Source organism: Furipterus horrens, unplaced genomic scaffold, assembly GCF_987537825.1.
Source record: "Furipterus horrens unplaced genomic scaffold, mFurHor1.1.pri manual_scaffold_5, whole genome shotgun sequence".
In the NCBI taxonomy this organism is placed as follows: domain Eukaryota; kingdom Metazoa; phylum Chordata; class Mammalia; order Chiroptera; family Furipteridae; genus Furipterus; species Furipterus horrens.
The window spans coordinates 1594276-1621821 of record NW_028327175.1 but is presented as its reverse complement, the minus strand read 5'-3'; the positions used below and the strand labels follow the sequence as shown (position 1 = coordinate 1621821).

General features: G+C 54.2%; 1 protein-coding gene across 1 annotated transcript; it reads left to right on the top strand.

The window, feature by feature from the left end:
• The first annotated feature begins 10811 nt into the window (after positions 1 to 10811).
• GPX8 (glutathione peroxidase 8 (putative)) lies at positions 10812 to 15494 on the top strand. The gene is made up of 3 exons (XM_090276113.1): positions 10812 to 11234; positions 11749 to 12010; positions 14915 to 15494. The coding sequence occupies exons 1-3, from the start codon at positions 11031 to 11033 to the stop codon at positions 15076 to 15078; spliced, it is 630 nt and encodes a 209-aa protein (XP_090132239.1). The 5' UTR covers positions 10812 to 11030; the 3' UTR covers positions 15079 to 15494.
• The last annotated feature ends 12052 nt before the right edge of the window (positions 15495 to 27546 follow it).

Genomic DNA, 27546 nt, shown 5'->3' with positions numbered 1-27546 from the left:
GCGAGAGAACGGGGTTCTCTCCTGCGCGGAGGTCGTGGGAAACTCTGAAGTCGTGAGAAGCGGCCGTTGGCAGGTGCTACTTAGACAGTGGATGGCGAGGTCAGGTGGTCGCCGCTAGGAAGTGGGACCTGGGGCGGCGGATGAGGTGAGAGGTCTGAGCTCTTCTCCACTGCGCTAGGAAGTCGTGGGAGAGCCTGAAGCCGTGAGAAGCGGCCGTTCTCACACCGCTGCGTTTCCCCGTCGGCCTGCCGCGCCACCTTCTGGGGCACGGGTAGCCGGCTTAGGCATTTCTGAAAACAAACACGCCAAGAGCACACTTGTTTAGAAACACATACGTACATCTCAGGTGTGGTTCCTGATGAAGAACTAAAACTAATAACTCACTGGACGGTTCAGAGATTCCACATCCTCAGAACCGACACACGACAGCTGCTATTATTCTTAAATAACCATCGGGTGACGGGCTCCGCCGGGGCATCTGACAAATGTCACTTCTAATCTCCCCAGCAGCCCCACGGGGCAGTGGTTACTCCTCAAGAATAACATCCTCTTTCCTCCTTCCAGCCTAACCGCCCTTTCAGCCCACAAGCCAACCAGAGGCCAGGGATGTACCTTCTCAAATGAAAAGCACCCCCCCCCCAGAATAACAGAACTGAGCATGACTGGGCTGCTTGTCACCAGAAAGAGTCCTCCCATGGGATGCCTGTCGGCATTCAGCCCAGACGTGTCCCCTCGTCTGTTACCGAGATGTCCTCTTTATCTGTAATGACGTCGGTCATGAGGAAGCTAATCTTCCTACGGGCCCCTTACTGTGGTCACCTTTATCCTTTAGAAATGGAAACACCAAGTCACAGAAATCTGGAGTAAGTTCCCTAAATTTTCCTGCGCACAAAAATCTGGCTGCTGTCTCCTTGGGCCAGTATATAAAGAGCACCTGGGACATTCTTACATCCAACGCAGATCAAAAACGGCTGGGAAAAGCAGTACAGAGGGTGAAGGAGAGGACTTCCTGACATTTTCTAAAAGCATGACTGAAGGTCCGCCTTCTTCCCCTCCTTTGCTGTGACGCACACAGTGAATCTTATGTCTGCAGCAGTCCCTGAATCTCCACACCTCGGGCACAAGTCTCCCCGACAGGCGTCACTTTGACATTCCCGCTTTCCTCCCAGCATCACGTCCCATGCCGGGCACTGCCAATCAATGCCCCGGGGATGTCCCGCGGAGGAAGGCGCCGTTGGTACAGAGCAGGGAGCCCCAGTCTCGGCACTGTGGGCGTTTGGTGACAGATAATCTGTGACTGTGGGCTGTCTGTGCACTACGGGACTCTCAACAGTATCCTTACCCTGAGCTGTGATATCAAAAACGTCTCAGACACTGTCCAGCATCCCCTGGGCGCAAAACCGCCCCCAGCAGAGAGCCCCTGGGATAGAAGAACATTCCCAACCCAGCCTGCTGGTTAGTGGCTCACGGAACGGAACCGTGACAGAATCCCAGAGTCCCCTCCGCCGACTCCGGGCGCTGCCCTGCACGGGACGCGTCTGCTCCGTGGAGCGGGGGCTCTTCCCCGTGGAGCTCAGGTCACTCTAACGGCGACCTGCCTGAGCGCTGACTGGATGAGGGGGGGGGGGGTTCTGCCGTCTCCACGGCTCTGTGTACCCTCCCTCAGGAATCACCCTCCAGGTGACATCTGAGGTCACCGTCCAGGTGGAAGGCCTCACGCTGCGTCAGCACTCCTGGGGCTCTTTGGCCTCTGAGTGGTCACAACCACAGATGTCTGCATGAAACAGTAAAACAGTGTCCCCTGTCCCCTGCCCAGGCTCCTCCGTGACTCTGGGACACTGTCGTGGCTGGACAGCACTCGCTGTAACCACAGTGACTTGCTGATACATCGTCCCCCACAGACAGAGCCACCAGTTGGCCATCTGCACCCCCAAACCTTAACCAACAAGAAAGCACGCGGCAGAAGCCTGCTCCGACGCAGTTACCCTCCATTGCATGTGAGTTCAAATAATCACATTTTACAGTCACGGTATTTTATGGTTCCACTAGCAAGATGCATGTGCCAAGTCCCGGAGGCACACACCGAATGGGTCATGTTGCCTAAACTGAGAATTTGTGGGTTTCCTGGGACAAAGCTTCCTAAATGAGACACTGATTCCTTCAGAGGCTTGTCATTGGATTTGATCAACTTAAAGATGTGATACTGATGCTTAATGGACCCCAAGAATTTAGGGCAGACTCCTAAAATTTCAAAACTATAATAAATAAGACACTTAACAGAACTGAATTAACTTAGTCAAGGTACAAAGAACAACAACAAGGACGTAAGGGAAATATTTAAAACAGAGGAAGCGTGGAACTTCTCCTCAGAGACCCCAAGGACAGAGCAAGGCACCCGACAGCCGGAGGTGACAGCGCCGGGGACCGTCCAGCATAGTGTGCGTAATTTGACTGTTTTTAACCTTTACCTCACGGCGGCTCTTCCCCTTCTCACTCTTCGACGACACTAAACACTCGCGGGTTCAGGGTGCGCTCTGTTTGTTGCTGAGGCGCCTCTACTCATTCCTTCCCTCACTCATTTTTTGTATCAGGAAACTGTCATTTTCTTAGCGATTTGTAAAAGCAGCTCAGACTCGGGGGTCTGAGCTTGTCAGGGTGCGAGCCCTTCGCCTCCCTGGCCTTGGAGGCAACGTCCTCCTCCCGGCCTCTGTCTCGCGCACGAGGCATCTTGCAGAAACGGAGAGTCGAGTGATTTGTTTCAAAACTTCCTTTGATGGGGGTCTTCAGTGATTCTTCGTAGGATCCTGCCAGGGTAACATTTAGCTTTGAATTTGGCTTTTAAAATAAGATATTCAGTAATCACTTTGGAGGTCACCCCCGGTGTCTTTCACAGGAGAGCAGAAGGTGAAGACATGGGCCCTGGTTTCTCCAAAATCCCGGGAGGATGGAGGAGGACAGCACAGGGCCCTGTCCCGAGTCCAGGGGTCAGAAGTGAACCCCGCCTCGGTCCCCTAGGGCCGGGAGGACAGGCGAGATGAAAGACCCAACCCCAAGCCCAGCCCCAACCGCAGCAGCAGCTGCAAGCCGCTGGGCCTCTGCGTGGGAAGGCGCAGCTGCTGCTTTGAAGGACGGAAGCACCGGTTCGGCAGTTTAAAGTGATGGAGCGAAGAGTATCTGGGCGGCCCAGGCTCCAGGCACGCTGCCAGGAGGAGCCACCGTGGGGTTTGCTTTGCCAGTCACAGACATCGCGCCGTGACCATGGGCCAACCCGCCTGCACGCCCCTCTTCCTACTGCAGAAGGTTCAAGGGCAGTTTGAGACGACACTATGGTCCGTATCGATGACCTCACCCTATAATCACGGTCTCTCTCCTGAGTGTTATCTCCAGCGTGGGTCCCGGAGCTCCTGGAGGTCCCTGGGTGGATGGTCTCCCAAAGGAAAAGGCCGCTGGCCCCTGGCGCGGCGCTGCCGCCCTCCTGGGAGCCGGGGCCCACAGCCCCCCCACAGAGGTGCTCTGGAAGCCGCAGTACAGGTGTGCTGACCACGTCAAAGGCCTCGCAACAACGGGTCTGTAACTTGTGGTGACCTCCATGATGTAGTGTTGATTACGATCTCGGACGCTGAGATAAATCCGGCAGGCAGGATTATTCGCCAGTAACGAACAGAGGGCTGTGGCTCGCTCTGACCATCAGCGGAGAGCGGGAAGCCTCATCCTCTTTTTATTAGGATTTCAAAGGCTACCAGAACAGGGGGTGTGACATTCCAGCCAACAACAGGAGAATTTTACAAGTGAAAGAATTCTTACAAAGTGTCATTAATATGTAAAATACAGCCAGGGTAACTCCTGGTTTAGCTAGCACCTATCAAGGAAGCAAGGCAGACACCCTAATCCTCAAGGCCAGCTCCATTTCAAGACTTCATTAACAAGGAAGCAGATGGAGTACACAAAAGAACCTGTTTTTCCCAGGATTCCACGACTCAGTGGCCTGGACAGCCTAAAGCCGAAGGCGGAGACAAGAGTTGCTCATCATCTCCTGGGTCATGGGATGCCACCTGGACAGAGGGGCATGAGAATGCCCCGACCCAGAGATCTGTCTTCCTGCAACACCATGATGCAGAAGCAAACAACTTCTAAGAGAATTATAAATGATTCATCCAGTACAATACAAATAAAACACAGACAGGAGGTTTTAAAGTTCTGTGACCTGGGAGAATGTTATGTATGTTTTAAACATATATATATTACACACACACACACACACACACATACACATGTAAAGCTTAGGGAGTAATTATGTTTATAGTTATTACTATTACCTATCAATATAAATAATGTAAAATATGAAGTTGAAATAACACTCTATACTGAACACTCAACATGTTTATATAAAACCATAAAATTTCAAAGCTGGAAATGAAAAGCAAATGTTTAGTCTGAGCACCTCACATCAGCATTGGGGGAACTGAGGCCCAGCTTGCGGGGTACCCTTACCCCCCACCCTGCGCACACCCGGGGCCTGGTGCCCACAGACCCTGCCCCTGAGCCACGCAGGAAGCCGTGGGAAATTAAAATGCGAGTGATGGGCAGGAAATAAATTTTCTAACAAATGGCAGGCATGTCGGTTAATATCAAGAGTTCTTTGAAAAATTTAGACAATTTTACCAACCCAGTAGAAAGAATGGGTACCGGACATAAAAAAAGCCATTCACAAAAGAGGTATATAAATGTCCCCGAAATAATCAACCACACCAGTAATCAAATAAATGCAAATCACAAAAAATAACAAGACGTAAGCAACGATTTTTTAAATGTCGATCCCCAGTGTTGAAGGTTCTAGAAACGAACACTGGCAGGCTCCGCAGGTGGCGTGTGGATTGGCGGCCGGAAAGGACCCCCTGGCAATGCGTGTCAAAAGTCGTCCCACGCGTGGCCCAGCGAAGTCGCCTCCAAGAATTTCAGGGAGAACTCCGAGGTGTGAGGGAAGACGGCACACACCACACCATCCAAGCCTGTGTGCTAAGGAGGTCACGCGTGTTCAGGTTTAACCCTGGAGCCCCCTGGGAAGCAGGTGTGTTCCTTATTCCCATTGAGCACGCAGAGAAGCCGTAGGCTGCGCTCTCTCAGCTGAGAACAGGTGTGACCTTGGTACCATGTCTGCAGGCGCGAGAGCGTGGGGGCACTCAAGGTCACCACCGCAGCGTTGGCAGGTCAGTTACAGGGTGTCCATAAGGAGCACTTGCAACCGCTGGACACACAAATCAACGCCACTTCACACCCACCAGGATGGCTTTTATCTCAAAATAGATACGTAAAGAACAGGCGTGGCGAGAACAGGGGGAGCGGGGACCTTTGCACGTTGCTAAAAGGATGGGAATGGTGGGGCTGCTGTGGACACTGTACAGCGCTGGTCCCTGACGTATCCGGACGGGCATCCCCGAGCCCGTGACTGCCGCCTCTGGGCAAGGACTGCACAGACGTGGCTACATGAAGAGTCCTCAGATGGGAAGGTTACCCTGGGTTATCCAGGCGGGTCCTAACCACCATCCTGCCCTTTAAGAGCGAGGCAGGGGCGCTGACCTCACACACAGGAAGGCACATGGCCACAGCAACGCAGCAATGCACGGCCGGGGAGCGCTGGCTGTCACCCGCCACCCAGAGAGGCAAGGCGTGGGGCCGCCCCTCCAGCCTGCGGGGCAGCAAAGCCCAGCTCTGGCCTCCGTGACCGAGAGAACAAGGTGTGTCATCACGGTGCTTTGTCCCGGCAGCCACTGGAGACCAATACACAGCCCTTCTCACGCGTGCGTCCAGGAGAAACCCACCTCGTTCTGCCAATGACTGCATTTGTCAAGCGCTGGGACAGCTGCTGAGAGGGAGTCTTTATTTAAGCTTCTCACAGCCTGTGAAGAAGGGACCCCTTTTCTTCCCTGTGCAGAGCTGGAGAAGGAAGGGCCATGGGATTGAGCAAGAGCGACCCGAGCAAGGACGCAGAGCCGAGCACAGAAGGACGCAGAGCTGATTGGTAGCAGGACCAGGGAGCAGGCCATGTGCACAGTCCCAATGTCCTGTCTGCAGGAGGGACCCCGGGAGCATGCAGTGCCCCAACGCCAGCATGACCAACCAGAGCCACCCCACCAGGGTCTGAGCCCACGAAGCCACGCAGCACCTATGCCCGGAGGACCCCCGCTCCTGCCACGTCGGCATGTTTGTGTCCCCCCTGCTGAGAACTCATGCGGAAATGCGAGCCCCACGGGTGACTGTGAGCAGGCGCAGATCAGGTATGGAGGTGGAGTCCTCGTGGATGGGAGCAGCGCCCCCCTAAGAGACCCCACAGGGCTCCCTGCTCCTTCCGACACACGAGGGCGCAGGGAGGGCTGCAGCCGGAACACACGGGGCCCCTGATTTGGACCCCCAGCCTCCAGACCTGTGAGAAATGAATTTCTGTGTACAAGCCACCCAGGCTATAACTCCTCCCAGCCGCCCCGCCCCCACCCCCACCCACACCCCCGACCCTGACCCCCGCCCCCGCCCCCGCTCCCGAACTGCATCCTGTCTCAGAGGGGCTTTCAGGAGGAGGTGGACAGGCCTGAGTGCGAAATCTGAGTTTCCCTCCAGGAACGGGAGGTCGGAAAATACGGTCACGGAGCAACACGGGAATGGAGTGTGCGCCCCGGGAGGCTTAGTTGAGAGGAAAGACACCCCAAAGGACTGACTGTCTTCACACACTGAAAGGAAGGCAATTCACGAGGAAAAGAAAACTTACTTTGCATGGCTCCCTGTGACAAAACCAGGACCCAGGAGCGGCAGGGACAAAAGTGCGTTCCACGCAGAGAACTGCCGGAGACTCGGAGCACCGGTTTCCACGATGTCTGGGCCGTAGAGAAGCGTCCCAGTCCCTCTGCTGCGGACGAACCATAGTGGCACAGGGGAACATTTTTTAAAAGTCTGTGTTTTATTGTGCATTTTTAAGTGTTCTACATTTTTCAATGTTGATGTAAAGTTTTCCCTGACAGAAACCAGCTTGAATAAGATAAACGAGTCCTTCGGGACAGAACAGGGTAAGTCCATAGCAGACGGTGCGCAGGCGCGGCCAGGGCAGGAGCGGGCTGCAGGTGAGCACGTGTGGGAGGCGCTGCGGACGGAGCTGCTCCGTCTTCAGTGTCTTTGAACTTTTGTTCCAGGGTCTATCCCCTGCCCAGGAAATGCCTGTCGCATAGTTTCAAATGACTCAGGCCTTTATTAATAGAGAGGAAGAGGAAGATAAGGGAAATAAGACAAAGCAGGGAAGGAGCTCAAAGGCCGAACACCACGCACACCAGTTTGGCTCGTCTGCCTGGAGCACACACATCACGGGGACACCAAATCGGGAGCGCGAGGCATTCGGAGCACCGGGGCCAAGACATGAGTAGGAACCCAGAGAAGTTAAAAATAAGGCCAGGAAGTAACCAGATGAAATAGAAACGTGTATATCTAGTGATGAGCAACCCTGATACACCAGCACTCAGTGAGTGGGAAAACCCTGCACGTTCCGGGCAAAGGCATGCTAGGGGGACCGGTCTTTCTAGAACCTTGTGGCAGAGACAAAAGGAACAAAGATGACCCATCGGCCCTCGGGCATGTCTGCCCAACCCCCCTGCCTTAGCCTCTGAAAGGCTGTCCTCCCCACCCCGGCCCACTGCCACCAGCCCAATGCAGCAGCATCCTGGCCACAAGACATTTCAAGTTCAAGTTCAAATTAATCATGAAAACCACAGTGTTCATCTTCTCACTGTTGAACCTCAACGCCCCCTCATCCTACTGGGCAACACAACCCAAGGCCGTTTCAGGGGATCTTATCCTCCCGGGCACATTCAGCCTCCGGCCCTTCCCCCATCCGGCCTTGACCGAGGCTGCCACCTCACACCCCGACTTGCTCAGCAGCCTTCCCCGGCCCCTCCAGTCACTGCAGGACCCCAGCCAAGCGTTTCTGCTGTTCTCCACGCCCTCTAGCGTTGGCTGTCCCACCTCCTAATTCTGTGATCTTGGGTCAGTTAGTAACGGCTTTTTATTTCAAAGAATTACATCTGGAGAGAGCTTTATACTACACATGATCTCCTGTAACACATATGTATATTTATTTAATCTATAAATAAACCATGTGTAGTGTAAAGCTCACTACAAACATGTTTTTTATATGTATTTATATATATATAATATATATACACCTAAAGTTCTCTACAAACATGTCATTTATTTAGCACCCAGCTGTTTGCTGCCTATTGTTCCCTAATTATTTCATGCGTGCTTTCTCCTCTTGCCTGAAAACTGACTTCCAACCTGTGAGAGGCTGGCTTTATAACTCACGCTTTATCTGTAGCCTCGACGGGGCTTTACCCCATTCCTGACCCAGGAGCTTCCCTTAACCTTGACCTTCATCCTCACCCATCGCTTCCCCTTCCTCAGGAAGCCTTCCTTGACCTTCTGAACGACTGCTGGTGGTCTTTCCAGCATCCTGTTCCCTAGGCAGAGGAGTGTGCAGTACGGATACACCCATAGCCTGAGAGTGACTTTACGGGGGACAGAACCGGGGGGCAGTGAGAGCAGAGGCCCCAGGAAGCCGGGAGGCGATGACCTTACAGTCTGCACAGAGACAGGCGCCGCATGCAGAGAGGAGACGTGTCTAAGGGCCAGAACTGCTGGCGTTCACCCAGGTGCAGGGTGGGAGTTCCACTGAATGTGTGTGTATATGTATGTACCACGTGTTTAAGCCTTAAGCATCACAAAATGAACAAGCTGGCTCGGATTTCATCCTTGACAAGAGATTTGCTTACGTTTTCAAAGAGTGAATTTTCTGTTCACACCATTGGGGAACAGCAGGCCTGTGCCCTGTTTTATTTCTGGGGTGCTGGCGGATGCAGCACCCTGTTGCAAGCTCACACAGCAGAATTGTGGCCTTCTCAAAGGCCACGCCCTGGGTCACCAGATGGGAGTTTCTGTTCTTATAAAACAAAGGACTGCAAACTATTGTAATGGTTTTATCAAAATGACATCAGGCACTGGGGCCCGGCCTGGGGTGTGATCCATCAGCTCCCTCCCGGAGGGAGGCCCTCTGTCCCCTCCCTCGAGGCACGGTTGTCATGGGATTGGCTTAGGTGGTTCCGTTTGCAGCCAGCGCTCTATGAATTACCTTTAAGGCTGACGTTCCTGAGCCCAGGGTATGAATTACCTTTAAGGCTGACGTTCCCGAGCCCAGTGCTGGGACAGCCCAAGGGGCTGGTCAAAACATCGCATGTGGACAAAGAGACATAAAACCCACCTGCCACAAAAGGCAGAGGGAAACCAAAGAGGCTCGTTGCTCTGGAAACCAGAGTGAGGCCGCGGTCTGAGGTGCCTCACACGTAAGTGTGCACCTGTCCCAATGGGGCGCGTCATGTCCCGCGTTCCCAGGTGGGCCAGTGACAGCGGTGCCCCAAGCCTAAGGGCCCCGTGTGGAGCAGCAGGCCGGGAGGGTGAGCTGTGTGGCAGTGGCCGGTGTTGACGTAATCACGGGGACTGGAACTTGTTCCCTAGCTCAGCCGGAAAGCCCGGTGTAGAATGGTCGCAGTTCACGCGTGATGCCATGCCCATCGTGGCCAGGTGTGTTCTTTGCCAGAAATGGTGCTCACAGAGAATTCTTTTCTAGTGTCTACACCCTTCTCAGGCCATGAGAGCCAAGGGGCTTATTGGCCTGACAGGTTTTACATGGCTAGGCTATGGGTTTTGCTCATCTACCCCCAAACATGCACCCCACAGAAGCAGCAACCCGAAGCCCCAGAGATCTAACAGTGACGGGAAGGGCAGTCCCCCAGGCTCTCACATCAGCCCACGCACGTTCTCGGCACTTTCTGGAACCATGATGGTCAGGCCCAGGTGGAACGCAGCACCTTAATTCAAAGCTCACTGTGGGTTTCACATGGTTTTACACGGGGCCGACTGGAGGTCGCTGAAGGGACCGTGGATTCCAGGAAACGTGTTCCCTCTCAATACCTACCCCTCAGTTTTTCAGCAGCAAAGCGAGGCCTCCTGCAGGAGGCAGCCAGAGGGAAAATAAAGGTAAAAATAAAGCAGCTAGAAGATGCACCCAAGTACAGGTGAACTGGAGGGGGTGTTGCCTTTTTTGGTGAATTATCTCATTTGTTAAATTCCTGCTTTATTATAGAGTTCAGCGTTTTTTCATCTATAGGTTGCCACCCATTGGTGGAACGTGAAATCATTTTCAGGCATCAGAACTAGGTGTTTTAAAAATGCAGTTCACCAAGGTGTCTTGATGATCACATGGGGAGTATTTATTGACTAACAAAACTTCCCGGTTGCGTATGTGTCTGAGTTAGATTGTGACGTTCGTGTCTCACTGCGGGCCGTGACCAAATATTTGAACAACAGTGGACCGCAGTTTCTTTTGAGAGGGGAGGGTTTCTTAAGCCACCACTGTTCACAGCCTATGTATTTGTACTACGTCCCCCTGGCCTGCCTTAGCGGGGTGGGGTCGGAGGGCGCAGCCTTTCGGGTCTTTCGCTGCGCGTCCCACTACAAATTCCTGGCGCTCCTGGAGCTTGTTTGACGTCCGCACAAACACGTAAAACTCAAGCCCTCCGGGTCCCACGTCCCGCTAGCAGACCCACCCTCTGGCGCCATTTCCTGGGTACCCCGCTCCCGGCCCTCCGCAGCTAAGCTGCCCTGGGGAGCCCTTCACCGCTTCCAAGTTACAAGAGCGCCATCTCCTGGCGACAGAGTGTCTGGGGGGGGGTGCGAAAGAATCCCCCGAAGCGTCCTGGTTTTTCTTGCAAAAATTGCAGCTCACATCAGAAATACCTTGCCATTCTCTCGCGCTCTCTCCCTCGTTCGGGGGGCGGGGGGCGGCGGGCGCCCCCCTTCCGCGGCGGAGGAGGGTCTTTCTGCCCCTCCGCGGGGGGACGAGCTAGTCCGTCCTTCCTGGTTCTCCGGGAAGCGCGGGGTTTCAAGTTTCAGCCCCTCCTTGGACTCGGGCGCGGAGACGCCCGGCAGAACCCGCCAACATGGAGCCTGCGGCCGCGGCCCCCGCGAGGTGCGCGGGGCCCAGAGCGCGGCTGCTCGGGGTGCTGCTCTCCATGGCGCTGTGCACGGCGCCCCTCCTGCTGCTGCAGCTGCGGTTCCTGAAACCCCGCGTCAGCAGCTTTTACTCCTTTGTCGTGAGAGACGCCCGAGGAAGGCCCGTCTCTCTGGAGAAGTTCAAGGGCAAAGTAAGTTGCAGCCCCGGGTCGTTGGTGCTTTCGGGTCGGGCCGCGTCCCGCGTGTGCGCTCCTGGCGGCATCCGCCTTCTCGGGGACACCGTTACTAGTCGCCGGTGCCTCGCCGAGCCGTCCGGGTGCGCGCAGGGAGCTCTGCGCAGCGTCCCCGTGCGCGGGCCGCGTGAGCGCTTTGCGGGGCTCAGGGAACGCGTTTGTGGTCCGTAATGGGGACCTGGGCACGTTCGCCCGACACCGGGCGCCGTGCCTTTTTTAGAAAATGAACGGCCCGAGTGGCCGGTGCCTTTTGAACGGCGGGGTCTGGGCAGCAGCGTCGGGCCGGGGCCGCGCTTCCCCGTCTCAGTAAAACCGGGACGTCCGAACACGTGGACTAACCATCCATCGGGGGTTGCGACCCCCGCCCCTTCAGTGGCTTAGGACTCTAACTCCTACGGCGTGTTTTTTTTTTGTTTTTTTTTTATCTTTTCTTCGCTTCACTTTCCGGCCGCGTTTTTTCTCTTTCCGGGAGGTCACGCTGGTGGTCAACGTGGCCAGCGACTGCCAGCTCACGGGCGGAAACTACCCGGCGCTGCAGGCGCTGCAGCGCGAGTTCGGGCCCTCCCACTTCAGCGTCCTGGCGTTCCCCTGCAACCAGTTCGGGGACGCGGAGCCGCGCCCCAGCGCGGAGGCCGCGTCCTTCGCCCGCAGCCACTACGGGGCCACGTTCCCCATCTTCCACAAGATCAAGGTTCTGGGACCCGAAGCGGAGCCCGCCTTCCGGTTTCTGGTCGGTGAGTGCCTGTCCGGCTCGTTTGGAACGCGGGTGGGTCAGGGCCAGACTTCCCGGTTTCAGGTGACGTGTTTTCGTGGGGAGGTTTTATAAGGCTGTCAGAGAGCCAGAACTTCATCCTTCTGGACTTTCTAGAAGTTAAGCGTTCCTGAAATCCATGTTTTAACTTCTGGAATGACAAAATGAATCCATTCCACTAGGTTTTATTCCTGATGGTGATTTTACTGAAAATGTACTTGAAGCCGGGGCACAGCTATTTTCCTGGACTGTCTTATTCTCCTCTTACCTGGGTCGCCCCTGGGGAAGAGCCCCCGCCCCCATCCCGGTGTTAATGTTGACCCCCCTCCTGAACAGACGGAGCACTGTGGGTTAAACATCTTGGCGGTGGCCAGGTTCTGAGAGCCTCAAGGATGAATAGTACTCAGTTTACCGGGGTTCTGCTAAAATTCAAAACAGAACAGAAGGATTTTTTGGAAAAAAGTCCAGTTAGGCTACTTCTGCAATTAGGCTACTAGCTACAGAAATCTGTTCAAGCTTTTGCAGGGTCCCAGCGAGGCTTGGGCCCCCGTCTTCCTGGCTTCAAACCCCGCTCACTCAGTTGCTCTGCTGTGTGGCTTCCGGCCGGTAACTTAACTCTTCTGTGCCTGTTTCCTCATTTGTGAATGCGAGCATCACTGTGGTCTCCGTCCTAAGCTTGCGTGGGAGTGTTAGTAGTGAGAGTAAGGGACGCCCACGCCGCTTGGCCACTGCTCCGAAGGACGTTTGTCCCATGAGCAGCGGATCTGCTCAGTGCTGTTTCCACTGTGGGTCATCTGAGTTCTGATAAAACTGTGATTGAGGCATTGAAGCTGCCGTCCCGCAAACCAGCTAATGGTGCTTCAGGGACACTGAGGAAGGAAGCCAGTACACGTGCCTGAAAGCCTCAGTCACAGCTGCTAAGTGCTGGGGCACAGTCGCTCCTAGGTGCTGGGACCCTTCGTCCCTAGAAGAGGTCCTCACACTCCACTGTCCCCGCGGCAGCACAAAGGTCACGTGATGCGAGCTTTCCCCGGAGCCAGGTGAGGCTCCAGAGGTGATGGCCCAATTGAAATCCGGCCTTTGAAACTGGCGCACCTGGTTCAGGTGTGCGGGTTGCTCGGGGCCTGGGTGAGGCGGCGGGTGGGGACTGCAGCCCAGCCAGGGGGCAGGACAGGTGCTGCGAGGGCAACAGCCTCTCGTTCCCACACGGGTGGTACCTCAGCGGGAGAGCCAGGCCCTGGACACCTTTTCCGTTATAGGAAGTGGCTGTGTTCCCCAGTGACGTGCAGAGGCTTTCATGGAACAATGTGCTCACACCAGCCATCGATTGTGATTTAGTCGGCAGTGCTCCCAATAACAAAATAGACAACGTGCGTGCTTGGCGCGGCGTGCGGAGTGAAGCGCGCAGAAGCAAATATCAGGCTGCATTTACCGTTTTTAACCTACGCGCCCTCGTGGGCTCCTTCCCGCCTTTAAAACCTCCGGCCCTGCGCTCCTAGCCGCCTGCACCCTGTTTGCAAGGGTGGTTGACACTGTTTCCCCCTCTCAGCGCCGGCTTCCGGCCCCAGGACCCCCTGAGCCTGGGGGGTGGGTGCTGTGGCTCCCACTCTGGCCCCTTCTCTTCCCCTTTTGCAGGGGCCTCTTTTCATCCACCCTTGACCCTGGCTGGTGCTCGGGATTCTCCCTAAAACCCACTTGGGCTCGTCTTAGTCCATCCCCTGTCCTGAGGAGCTCTGTGTCCTAAGCTCCGAAGCCACGTGGCCAGCGGCCTCCTCCGAGGGGCTGTCCCACGTACACCCAAGTCCCACGGGTCCAGAAGAGAGCTTATCACCTTCCTCCCGACACCAGCTTGCTCCTCTCTGTGCCCCGTGGAGGTCACAGAGCCTGCGCTCTGGGGAAGAAGGTCCCGAGTCACTCCGGGCTCTAACACTCACTAGCCCTGTGACCTGCAGTCCAGGCCTCCCCTTTTCTCTCCTGCAGAACGGGGGTGACAGTGACGCCCAGGTGACGGGGCTGCTGGAGAGAGCGCACGAGAGATCCATCCAAAGCACTGAGCACAGGACCAGGCGTAGGGCAGGAGCTCTATAAGTTTTAGTGGTTATAATCGTTTCTATTTTTTCTTTTTTTTAAGATTTTATTTATTTACTTTTAGAGGGGAAGGGAGGAAGACGGAGAGAAACATCAGTGAGAGCTGCATGGACTGGCTGCCTCTCGCGCGCCCCCACCTGGGGACCTGGCCCCCAACCCAGGCCTGCGCCCTGACTGGGAATCAAACCGGTGACCCTTTGGTTTGTGGCAGGCACTCAATCCACTGAGCCACCCCAGCCAGGGCTCTGTTTTTCTCTCATGTTAGTCAATAATCACGTAAATCCAGGGTGATATAAAAGGGAAAAAATCTTTCTTATATAAATTAAGACGCATCAGAATGATGTTGTAATTTCTCAAAATATTTAGAATTTACCATTTTCAGCTATGTACTATGTAACTATGTTAAAAACATAGATGTATCTAGCATGAAAAGTAATCCACACATTCCCTCTGCAAAGGGCTTTTAGAATATCATTTTATCTCTAAAATGCTAAGAAACTGGAAGTTTTAAGCCAGTAACAAGATACATTTTTTGTTGTTTCGATCAATAGATCTGAAACAAACTGCTTTACTTCATGGTCCTAGGTCAGGAGAATCGTCAGTGGGTCACCGAGTGTATAGAACTCTGGTTCCTCACCTCCTGGGTTTCGCCTTGTTTGCGTGTTTTGTGTTTCATTTTGTTTTTGACATTCTGACAGCCCTAGCACTCAATTCCAAAGCTGTCACTTATGCATATCCTAACTGATAATCCTGACAAAAAATAGAATCATGCTCATGGAAATGTACTCTGATATTTTAGATTCTTCAAAGAAGGAACCAAGATGGAATTTTTGGAAATACCTGGTCAACCCTGAGGGCCAAGTGGTGAAGTGCTGGAGGCCAGAGGAGCCCGTGGAAGTCATCAGGCCTGAGGTGGCAGACCTGATCAGACAGATGATCATTAAAAAAAGGGAGGACCTCTGAAAACGCCAGCGAGCCGTTCCAGTGCAAAAGCCAGAATGCAGACGCGTCTCCCTGAGGGCTGCTTCTGGTTCTGGGAACTCTGGCCCTTAAGTGTGGCCCTGAGGGTGATTTCCTTTGTGGTGCTAGCGAGTGGGGGTGAGCGTCCCCACAGCAGAGACGGGACCCAGAGAATCAAAATGAAACGTATCGAAGACTTCGTGCGACCGCACTCAAGTCAGTCAGAACACACAGTCACCACTGGGCCCCAAGAGCCTGTGTTCAACTTGCCATTTTCTAGGATCGTACCGGGTACAAGCGCCAACACACAAGAGCACTGAATTCAAGGCGCTGTGTGGGACTGGCATTTCTGGGGTAACTGACTGTAAGTGACTTTTTATGTAATAAAACACAAATGAACATTGTAAGATGTATATACATACACGTTTAAATCCTTACATATTTTTGTTTTCTTCATGTACAGGATTTTGTTTGCTCATCTTTTGAGTACAAGTTCATAGTTGTTTTACTACATCTGTTTAAAAAGTCATTTCTAAATGACATTATTATAACATTTGAAAAGCATTATTTTCAGTATTTATTATTCCATAAATGCAGTATGAACAGTCAAGTCAGTGAAAATCCCAAGGGTAAGAAAAAAGCCATGAGTATATGATTGTTGAACTTGAATCTTCTAGGTTATTTTTGGTTGCTAATCCATTCAGGCTGGACTAGCCGTTTGGAGAAAGAATTCAGTGCTATGTTATTCTGGTGGTTGAAATCATAAGGATCACCCCCAAAGCATCAACACATGGATTGCAGAAATCCTGAGCAGGAGCAGTCGCTGACCCTTCTTAGAGTCACAAACTTCCTCTCCCCGAGTCATATACTTACTGGCCGACAAAGCAGCCCGCCATGGCGGCGAAGGTTCACTGAGCCCCCGGGAACGGTGATTTCATGCAAGACTTCAACAGGAAGCCAAGAGGAAAATGTGAAAATACAGCCCTGTAGAATTTGGCAAGGAAGGAAGATGATCTAAACAGCTGTGAGTTGGCTCCCAAACGCCACCTGATTAATGGAGGTGCAGATGCCCTTCACAGCGGATGACACCACCTTGTCCTGTGTGTCGTTCTGCACAGGGGTATAGACAGAGGTTCTTAAAGGAACCACAAGTATTTTCTGGAGAACACCTTCAAAGTATATGTCCAGCCACCCAGATCCAAATGTTTTGTAAGATGGGGACGGGGGGGCGGGTGGAGGTGTAGTTTCCAGCAGAGGTCAAGGGCATTCCAGGGCTGCCCAGGTTAGCCTGTGGGCAAGCCCGGTTCTGCCTCGCGCCCGCCCTGTGCCTTCGGGAGTCAGCTGACCGCCTTCCACAGCCGAGGGAGGTCCAGCAGAAGAGAAGGCCCTCCCAGCTCCGCAGCCAGTGGAGACGCTTGCAGGCGTTTCAAGTGAGGAGGAGCCTGTGCTAAGCTGGACTGTGGCTGAGGAAAAGAAGCCACCTAACAAGGCCGCCTGCCCGTTGCAATGTGGCCCCCAGAGCCCATCAGCCGTCTGCTTCTGGGCCTCTAAGCAAAATTTTGTTCCGGGCGAGCCCTGCACGTGTTGCTTCCGGAGCGCCCCTGGCGCGTCCTCCACCCCAACCCCCGTGAGGTCAGACGTTCGGGGCAGGCGGGGGGGTGCTCACATCAGGGGGGTGTGCAGAAGTGTCTGCCAGCACCACAGCGATGGGGGACCACCAGGGCTGTCCTCGTGGCCACGACTCCCATGCCCCTCCCCGGAGTTGCTGCGTACCTCCAAAGCCACATAAGGCGGGTCTCCAAGCCCAGCTGCTGCAGGCCGCTTGCCCTTGGTGTGCAGGGGAGGCAGGTGGGTGTCCCTCGGGGTCCTGCAGGAGGGAGTGGGGCTGTGTGCTGCCATGCTGGCCCCCAGAACTCCCCCGTCTCCCGTGAAGGCCTCCAGACACGCTGACAACCGCCTCTTCTCACATGAACACGGCATCTCTGTCTCAGCATCCGCGAGCTGGGGACACAGGCTGCCCTCAGCGGCCTGAAGGGGCCAGGGGGGCGGGCAGACAAAGAACAGCAGGCATCACAGAGCAGGTGTTCAACTGTTGTCCTTGTGACAAAGCCAGAGACATTGCGCTGTGGTCAGTGATTCTCTGACTTGCAGGTCCTCCGGTTTGTTTATTTGGGAGGGAGAGGCATCCTTCCCACGGGCTCCCGGTCCTCTTCTCCTGCAGATGCCGCCTGAGTGCAGAGGTCGCAGTGACTGGGGACTTGCCTGAAATGGGCCCGAAGTCAAACTCATCTATGAAAATGCTCAACGTGTGCCTGTGGGGCTGTGTGTATGTGTCGTGGCCCCTGCAGGACGCCCAGCACGTGCTCGGGGCTTAGTCCCGCCTCCGCGGTTCCGGTGCCGCTTTGGTAACTGGCTCGCGAGCTCCCTGAGAAGTTAACCATCGGCTCTCACAAGCCAGGCCGAGCAGCCTCCAGAACGTCAACAGTGTTTCCTTAAGTGTATTTTATTGTTGTTACAGTTGTCCCAGCTTTCCCCTGTGCTCCCCTCTGCCCAGCACCCCCTTCCCTCCAGCAATCCCACCCCCTTAGTTCATGTCCATGGGTCATGCATGTAAGTTCTTTGGCTTCACCCTTTCCTATATTATTCTTAACATCCCCCTGTCTATTCTGTACCAACCGATTATGCTTCTTAGTCCCCGCACCATTTCCCCATTTCTCCCCCTCCCCCTCCCAGCTGATAACCCTCCCAATGATCCCCACACCTGTGATTCTGTTCCTGTTCTGGTTTGCCTAGTTGGACTTTTTTATTTTTTAGGTTCAGCTGTTGATAGTTGTGACTTTGTTGTCATTCAGAACATCAACATTCCTAAAAACCTCACTTGATCAGGGTTTCAGAAGGCTCTCCGAACAGAAAGGCGGGGCTAAAACATCATATATACTCTCCATCTCCTTCATAAACACGCCGTTTTGACAGGTTACATAAAGACATGGCAATACGTGCATGTGCTGAAGGAATAAGAGCTGCCGGCACCACACGGTGTGGTCACACTAACCCTGGGGCCCGCCCCCCTCGGTGTCCGCAGGTGAGCGCAGGTCGGCAAACGCTGCGGTAAAAGGCAGGCAGGGAGGGCCAAGCTGCATTTCTCTGTGGCTTCTTCGTTAAGCGGATCGACTTAGGGAAGCCCGCCTGGCACAGGTTGAGCAGCGCTGGGTTGTCCCCACCCCCCCATACAAACACGCCCCTCACTGGGGGCGAGCCTCCGCTGGGCGGGGCTAATACGGGATGCTCGGCCCACCTTCATCCCTCAGCTGGATTCCTTTTGGCCACCGAATAATAAAATTCTCATACCCGTCCCGCCTAGAAACGACCACACCACGCGCCGCCCCCACTCTCCCCTCCCCTTCTTTCTGGGGGCCGAGCGGCTGAGGCCACCCTTGCCAAGGGAGGCACGCTCTTCCCTCTTCGGGGGAGAATACGGAGCAGCAAGGAATTAGGAGCCCCACCCCCACCCCACCGTGGTGCTGAAGAGCCAGGGCTGCCCCAGGAGGCAGCAGGGCCTCCCCCTATTTGTCACCCCCAGCCCCTCTTCCCCTCTCAGATCCCAGATGTGCCTCCCCTCCGCCCCCACCCCCACCCCCATGGATCCTATGGAAACATTTCCTTTCTGAACGTGTGTGCTCATTCTCCTCCGTCTCCATGGCCGACTTCATTCACCTCCCCTGATGCCATCTTTCCCTCCTGTCGCCTCGCCTCAGTGACTCAGAGCTGAAGCACAGCCTGAAATACATGTTCTGTGTACTGAGCAAGATGTTGGCATTTTGTCCTTAGTTCACAAAAATTAAAACAGAGGCCAAACCTTCTAAATTTAGTAGGTTTTATTTTTATCAAAAGGTCAGTGACTTTTTATGAAAAATAACGTTGAAATTTAACCTTAAAAAAAGATGAAAACAATATTTATGTAGAAGCAACATTTAACCACAAAGATCCTGCAAATGGAATGATACGGGGCAGCAGTCAAAAGAGGGTGAAGTTTTAGGGCAAAATGCATAAGAAGGAAATTATAGGCATTTACTTAGCTCACGGTTCTAGAAATGTTTAAAATTAAATAAGATTAAAAATTACGTAACCAATAGCTTAGAGTCCAGTACAGCAGAGCCTGTGAGCTGCTGCTCACATCCCGTTGCAGGTGTAACTAATCGCCCAGACCCCCCGCCCCCGAGTCAGCTCGCTGAGCTGGGGCACAGTCCCACGTGGGCGCGCCGCGCGTCCGGGGCCGTCACAGCCGACCCTGCTCTGTAGGTCAGAAGGGCCCCACGGGAATGAGAAGATACCTAAAGTCGTGTGTACGGTCAGTTCCTTCCCCTCCACAAGCTAAAGCTCATGCTCACTTCCAAGTACGGGTCTGCAATCTTACCAGAAATGAAGGAGAAAGTGAGGCAAATTTTCCAAATAATTCAATCCCATTTCACACCTCCACCCCAAAGCCCCAATTTTCTTGAAATTTTGAGTGAAATTGTTTCTGTCTGGAAAGGTGCCCCCCATTCGCCCCTCAGCAGGTGCACCTGGGGTTGGAGAACAAGGAGCCTGACCGCACAGACAGGCTACCCAAGGCGGTTGAAAGTTTGGGGAGACATCTTAGGCTTTTATTCCAAATTGTTATATTCTAAGTTTTTTATTTAAAATAAATATTTAATTTCACAAATAATATGTAATTTCACAAATACTTGACTACTGCCTGCAAGTATTAAAGACTCCAAATCATTACCTGGACACTTTTTTAAATAATTGGAGCAGCTTCTCTACCATTACGAAGCTGTCTCGTGCACTAGGAGTGAGTAACGGAACAGCACGAGTGCGCATCACGGTGCTTGTCTGCAGGTTCACAGCACAGAGCGCGCGCGCGCACGACTTCCAGATTTGGTGACACTCGGATGGACGCTCTTTGTAGATGCAATGAGAGAGCAGTTGCATGTTAGCTGATGTCATTCCCATAGCAACCAGCTAACAATACACTGCCAGCCCATCACATACAGTAACCAGCGTGGCGCCGACCGGAAGGACTGGTCCGGAAGCAGGTGGCAGGGTGGCTGTAGCTGCGCACCTGACTCAAAGCAGCCAGCTGACCACACACTGCCTGCCTGACCCAGGTCACCGCTGCTCCTCGCAGCCACTAAGTCCATGCCCCTAGCAACTCTCTTCTGCAGCAGAATCAGTGTGTTCAAGGTCAAATTTAAGACAGAAACTGGAGCGAGCACGGGGCACTCACCTGGGGACAACTTCGACTGCTCTCCTCGTGCCTTTGGGGGGCGCCCGCATCACCTTCTCCTCGGCAAATACAACCTGCGGAGAGAGAAACCGTTAGGAAAACAATGTCAGGTGCGGGATGTGTCTAGGTCCTCCGCTTCTGCTTGTTTAAAGCCCCCTCCAGAATACAGCTAAATTACACTGCTCCACGTGAAGGTCAGGGTCGAGAGCTGTGTGCTGCCCTCGGCCCGACACAGGTGTGGCAAAGGAGCCCTCCACACGTTAGGGGGCTGGGCCGGCCAGGAATCCAAAGGGCCTCCCCGCAGCCCCTTTTCCGTGCGGACCCTCCGCGGGGCAGCGCGCTCCAGCTTCCTCTCCATTGGGGGCCCGTCCTCGTTGGACCCCAGGCCTACATCAGCCCTGACGCCTGGTCCTCAGATCCCCAGGGCCGTCCCATATCACTCTCCACGCCCCGATTCCCCGCGCCGGCCACCGCTCACAGGGCATCCGGGCAGATTTTAAAGAGCCCGCAGCGCGGCAGCCGGAGCGGGAATCCCCTCTCCGGCTTCCCATTGGCCAGCGCCGCAGGTGAGGTCAGAGCGAGGGCTTTCCCCGGCCCCGCCCCTTCCCGCCGAGTCCCGCGTCCCAGGTGGCGCGCACGGGCGCGCCAAGCTTTGCCGCGAGCTGTGGCGCGGAGCCTGTCCCCACCGCGGGGGGGCGCGGGGCTGGGCGGGCCGGGACGCGGGCTCGGGACGCCCGCTCTCCCCACGTCCAGGGATCAAAGCGGTTCCTCGTAACGGCCCGATGCCTCCTCTCCGGCTCCCGCCTTTCCCAGCCCCCTCCTGCCTCGGAGGGGCCGCAGAGGGACACCAGGGGCCGGGGAAGGAGCCAGCGAGGAGCCGGCGGGAAAGCCGAGCAGACGCGGATGTTGGGGACCCAGGGAGGGGCCTGCAGGGAAGTGACAAGGGGCCGGGCGGGCTGACCCGGACAGCCGGGTTTTCCCTCCACGCGCTCACATCCCCCCTCGTTAGACGTTGGGCTGCTGCTGCTCTAACGCAGCAGCAGCAACGTGTGGGTTCGCGCCTTTCTCTGGCTAAAGTGTTTCCCTCTGCGATCCTTCACGCTGAGAGCAAGAAAAGCTGGCACCAAGGCGAAGACCCAACCTTAGACTCACAGTCGCACAATCAGGGAAAACGCCGCTCAGGGAACTGAATCTTCAAAGGAGACTTTTCAAAGTGCTTGCGCGTCAAAGGACCCGCTGATGAAAAGCTCCCCCAGCTTCACCCGGCAGTGCACTCAGAGGCTGCTCCTTCCCCTCCCAGGAAAGCCTCTCAGCAAACACTCAGCTAAGTGAAGAGGAATACCGTTGGACAGGGGTCAGAGGCATTGTTAATCTAAAGGACCAGTTTTGCAAGTGCCAACTGAAAAGAGCAATACACTGGAAATAATAGTGAAGGCTCTTTTCTCTATTCTGTTCTTAAATGCCATCTTACATTTAGCAATTTATAAGAAAGGGTACAAATAAGGGAGTAATAAAAAAACAAATCAACTAATGAGCTCGTGAATCCATGTAAATTCAGATTTTAGAATTCAAATTTTTACAAGTACTAAAATTAGTGAATTATTCATTTAGAATTCAGTTATCTATAATACATTCATAAATTCTATTCTGGCCACTGATTTTACAGTATATCACACAACCTCCAAGTGCCTTTTTTTCCCTAATGTAAAATGGAAAAATTAGACAAATATCTTCATTTAAAATGTAATTGTGGCCCTGGCTGGTGTGGCTCAGTGGATTGAGCACTGGCCTGCAAACCAAAGGGTCACTGGTTCGATTTCCAGTCAGGGCACAGGCCTGGGTTGCGGGCCAGGTCCCCAGTTGGTGGCAAGAGAAAAGCAACCACACATTCATGTTTCTCTCCCTCTTTTTCTCTCTCCCTTCCCCTCCCTCTAAAAATAAACAAAATCATTTTTTTATAAATGTCATTGCACATTTAAATATTCAGATTGAAGTTTAACATCAGAATGATGAAATCAGAGAACCGCCGCTTGGCAAACACCACAGTGCTGCTGCAGTCAGGAACCAAATAGTGTCCCATAAGTGACACACTGACGTTGCATGTCCACCCCCCTCACCCCCCCCCCCCCATAGCATTGATGCACTGAGACGGGCGCACATCACTTTGTGGCATTGTTGCCAAAAATACATGACCTGAATTCAATCATGAGAAAATACTAAACAAACGCAAATTGAAGGACATTCAAAAGAACACTTGGCCAACGGCACTCTTAAAAGTGTCAGTCATGAAAAACGCGTGAGAAGCTGTCACAGAGGCAGAGAAGCTGACGCTCAGGTGCATTGTCAGACCCTGGACTGCATCCTGGACCCAAAAAAGGACGTTTGTTGGAAACTGTAGAAATCCGAGTAGTAACTTCAGTTGAAGAGGAGGAGGAGTGATGCTAATTTCCTAGTTCTGATCATTGCATCAATACTGTGGTTACCTTAAACTTAGCATTCCCAGAAGCTGGGTTATATAATGGGATTCTTTGTAACATTTTTGTAACTTTGTCCTCAGTCAAATTGTTTCAAAATGTGAACTTAAACATCTTTAACGTGTGGGCATATAAAAGAAACGCTATGGTACAACTGTTTAGGAGAAAATAGAAACACACAATAAATATTTCATCTTAATTTGTATCAACTAACGTCAAATTCCGATTCGGGTACCTGTAAGTCACTGTCCTTTGAATAGTGCGCTTGCGGGTAGGTTTGTAATAACGAGAACGGCCCGACGAAGACTCCTCCGCGGCCAAGGCCGCCGGGGACTTGGAGGACAGGGGCGGCAGGGAGAGGCACGAGTGCCGAGGCCGCTTACTCTGCTCCTCCTGTGGGCGCCCTGAGGGTCTGGTCTGAGCAGGCCGACTATTGCTGGACGGTGGGGTGCCCAAGTCTCCCCCCTGCAGGCCTTGTTTCAAGCACAGGATTACGACCTAAACAATACAATGTTAGATGTCCCAGAGACACGCGATGTACAGGGTGAGCCCCCCCCGCCCCCCCGCTTTGTCGGCCCCTTCTCCGGGCGCTTACACACACACTGGGTGCCCACGGGTCCCCACGGGACCGCAGGCCTGTGAACCAGCCGGTGGAAATGGCGTCTCGCAGTCCCTGCCGGTTAGCGCCTCGCCGTCTCTACTTCACTCTATTCCCTTGCTTTTCCAGAAATGCGAAGCAGGGTGCTCTGCGCCCCTGGGTGCAAAGGTCGTTTGCTGGACGCACGAGTCGGCCCCGCCCCTCCGCGCGCCTAACGGACACCAGGGACCGTTGGTGCTTCAACTGTCTTGGGGCGCGCGCCCCGCAAGGAGGGGGTGGGGAAGCGCGCAGCCGATGGACCCACGGGCTCCGGCCTGGGTGGGACAGGGGCAACTGGATGGAGTTCGGGGTATCCACCGTGGTGAGGGGACGGGGAGGGGGAGGAAGCCATAGCGTCCTGCTCCCCAGAACCCAGAGCTCAACTTAGCGCCTTGGGAAGGAAGGAATGAGTCCCTTGTCGTCAGACCGCCCGCAGGCTCCCCGGACTCCCCGTGTCCAGGCCCTAGCCACGCGGAAGCCCGCACCGGGAGCCTGGCAGGGAAGGAGCACACCACCTCTGCTTACGTGCCTCATGTTTTCAAGTATCGGCGGTTTGCCTCTACACGTCCTTTTCCGTCACTGCCCGGCTCCCAAGTGCAAGGCCAGACGTCCGTACCCGGTGGGTGGGGCTGGACGGTGGAGTCCGCCCAGCCTGAAGCGCGAACATCAGCCCCACCACCTCCCAGCGCCTGGTTTCCCTAACGCCTTCTCTTAGCCTTCTCCTGCTCCTGAGGGTGCCCTTTCGCAGGGCACTAACGAAGCAAGGGGCTTCCCCATCGTTTTAGGGAATGGGAGGAAAATCCCAAACTGCAATCAGGTCAGGCTCGTGGACGTGGGACCCTCTCTCAGAAGAGGGGGCCCCTGGATGGTGCCCTGGACTTGGAAGTGTCTTTACTAGGCAGCCTGCCAGCACCAAGCACAGCATGATCCAAAACAGAACGGAGAGTCCCTCTCCCCTTCTTCCAGGCCATCGATGTCTCCCTCGGGCACCCTGCTCCCAGAGCGCCGCCCTCCTGGTGGAGCAGGGTCAGAGCTGCCTTCCCCACTCACCCTCCCCTGCTGCCCAAATCCAGCCATCAACCCCTGCCCAAAATCTCGGGAAGGACCTTCCCTACACGGAGAATTAAGTTCCAACTTCTTGAGCTCAATACACGTGTGACCTGGGAAACCCACGTCAGGGGCTCCCCCTCCTCTGCTCTTGCCTCTCTCCCGAGAGAAGAGCTCAGAGGAGAGGCAGCACATGCTGTGGAAATGAGGTCACAGTACACAGGCAGGCACCCAGCAAGTCTGAGCGCCCCACGTGCAGAGGAAACAAAGTTGCTGGGAAGTTTGTTTATACACCTGAACCAGAAGCCACAAGCAGGCACCCAGCTAGTCTGAGTGTGCCAGCTCTTGGGGTTCAGGGGTCATATACTTTAGTCAGCTTCTAGGTTCCCCCTCAGTCTCCCCTTTTAGACCTTGGGACCAATACACAGTTGTAAAGTTTCTCTTTCCCAGCTAGTGGAGACCACACGCACAGAATTCCAAGGGCTCCCCTCGCCCTGCTCTATCAGGGTCCTGCTTGTGGTGTTCGGAAGGCCCGGCAGTCCTATCAGACCCATCTCAGGGCTGCTGACTCAGCGGGTAAGACGCATCTCCCTTTTGTCCCCACCTCCCGTATTAAGTTCTATTTTTTAATTATATTTTTTCTTACTGTCTTGAGATTTTTTTTTTTATTTTATTTATTTATTTATTTTTAGAGAGAGGAGAAAGAGAGGGAGAGAAACATCACTGTGTGGTTGCCTCTCACTCTCGTCCCCAACTGGGGACCTGACGTGCAATCCAGTCATGTGCCCTGACTGGGAATCGAACCAGCAACACTTGGCTCGCAGGCCGGTGCTCAATCCACTGAGCCACAGCAGCCGGGGCTTTAAGTTCTCTGTTATCTTCATTGGGTTGTGCTGGGCAGGGGTCCAGCTCTGCTTCCCCTCCAGCCACGCCTCCCTCGCCGCTCCCCAGCGCGAGCCCTGCACACGTAACTCCCACCTCTCTTGCCTCCCTGCCCACAGTATGGCCAATCCCTCCTGCCCCTCACGGTGCAGACTCAGGCAGTGCCCAGCGCCACCTGCCCTCAGGCCTTCCCCGAGGCTGCCTCGCTCCTGAGTCCCCGTCCCCTGCCTTCTCCTGGCATTCCTGCCATTGCAACCCCAGTTCCCTTCTCCAAAACGCCTTCTCGGATCTCCCTGGCTGGGGTCTTCTTCGCTCTCCCATGTTCCCACGGCATTTTGTGTGTCCCTCTCCTCTGCTTCCTTCCAGATTTTATGCGTCGAAGCGCACTGTAAGCTCCAAGAAGGCAAGGGTCTTGCTTCCTCATCTCTGCTCCCCCTTCAGAGAACAGCTCTGTGCTTTGTGGGCGTAGCAAGCTTGGCATGTAGTTGGCATTCAGTTTGGTGGGTGAGATTAGGACCTTCCATAAACCGCGGAGCCAGGACTATAGCGTCCCAAAGAAAGGCCGCGCTGTGACTGTGCTTAAAATGTGATCAACTCAATTATAGGAAAACTGTGAATTAAAGGGGGCGGTGGGAAGAAAAGATGCTTGGAGGAAGGCAGGCGAGGGTCTTCCTGGGCCAGCCACTTGTTGATTGTGTGACTTGGAACATGTCACCCCTTGAAGGTTCAGGCTCCTCACCTGCAAAATGTGTGAATTATTATCTACTGTACAAATTCATGATGAGGATCAATAGAGATCATATAAAGCTCCTGAAAGTACAAATTCTTTCTTTTAGGATAAAGCAGTGGAACCTACACGGCTAATTTTAAAGTTTTTGGATAATAAACACATCTCTATGAAGCACTTGTCCAGAGCACAGTATCCTCAGGTCCAAAGCCCACACACAGTAGGTGTCTGGGACATAGTAGGTGGTCAGTAAATATTATATGAGTGAATAAGTTGTAGCTTCCAACCCAGGTTTTAAAATAGAAATACACCAAATCAACAGGGATCCCTATGGCTCTGGCCTGAGGGCTATGTCACTAGAAAATACGTGTTAAATGTGTTCTGACTCTGTGCTCACCAAGCAACCTTTGGACTTTGGACTTGAGCTGAAGTCTGGGGAGTTTACTCCCCAGATCTGAGCTTGGTCAGACAGTGCCCACGACCACTATCACTTAGGAACGGCCCCGAGAGGCAGCCTGGAACGGAGCAAAGAGCAGCGGGTTCCCCTCCAGGCCGGAGCCCTGGCTCTGCCGTTCGCTTGCGGTGTGAGTTTGGCGAAGGCGCCCCTCTCCCCAGAGTCGGGCCATGTATAAAACGATGAGACAAGACTGAGGAGGCGCTAACAGATGCACCATGGTGCCTTACAGGTCACACGTCACCAGCCAGGTGACCTCAGCCTGGTACCAAGAGGCTGGGAAACGGCTGATTTCACAGCCAGCCACCCCCTCGCCCCCTCATCAGGGAAACACTGTGCCTGCCCGGCCAGGCCCACCACACACGGAAGCACGTTTTCCAGAGCTTCACCTGCATGGCACCCCCAAAGGGCAATGTGGAGCCTCGACCCTAAAACCAGGGCTTCTTTTAATAAAGCCGCAGGGTAAGGAGCCAGAGAGGCAGTCTGCGTGAGCCCACGTGAAAGCTGACTGACTTAAAAACCTGGACTTGTCTGTTTGATGACTGCTCACTCTAATACCGTCTCTTTTTTCCCCCAAGTTTTCCAGGGGCCACGGAGACACAACATAGTTACAAACGTTTGGGGCTGAGATTTGATTTTATCCTCAGGACGATTTAGTAAGTTAGCCTCGTGCTGTTTCACGGATGCTGACATGGGACTCGCAGGTCAGAATCAAAAGGCTTTATTACTCACAACACAGCAAGCAGTAGAGGCACCAGGCTGAGACCGATGCCCCGGCCCACGGACCCCACGGGCTGAGACCGATGCCCCGGCCCACGGACCCCACGGGCTGAGACCGATGCCCCGGCCCACGGACCCCACGGGCTGAGACCGATGCCCCGGCCCACGGACCCCACGGGCTGAGACCGATGCCCCGGCCCACGGCCCCCACGGGCTGAGACCGATGCCCCGGCCCACGGACCCCACGGGCTGAGACCGATGCCT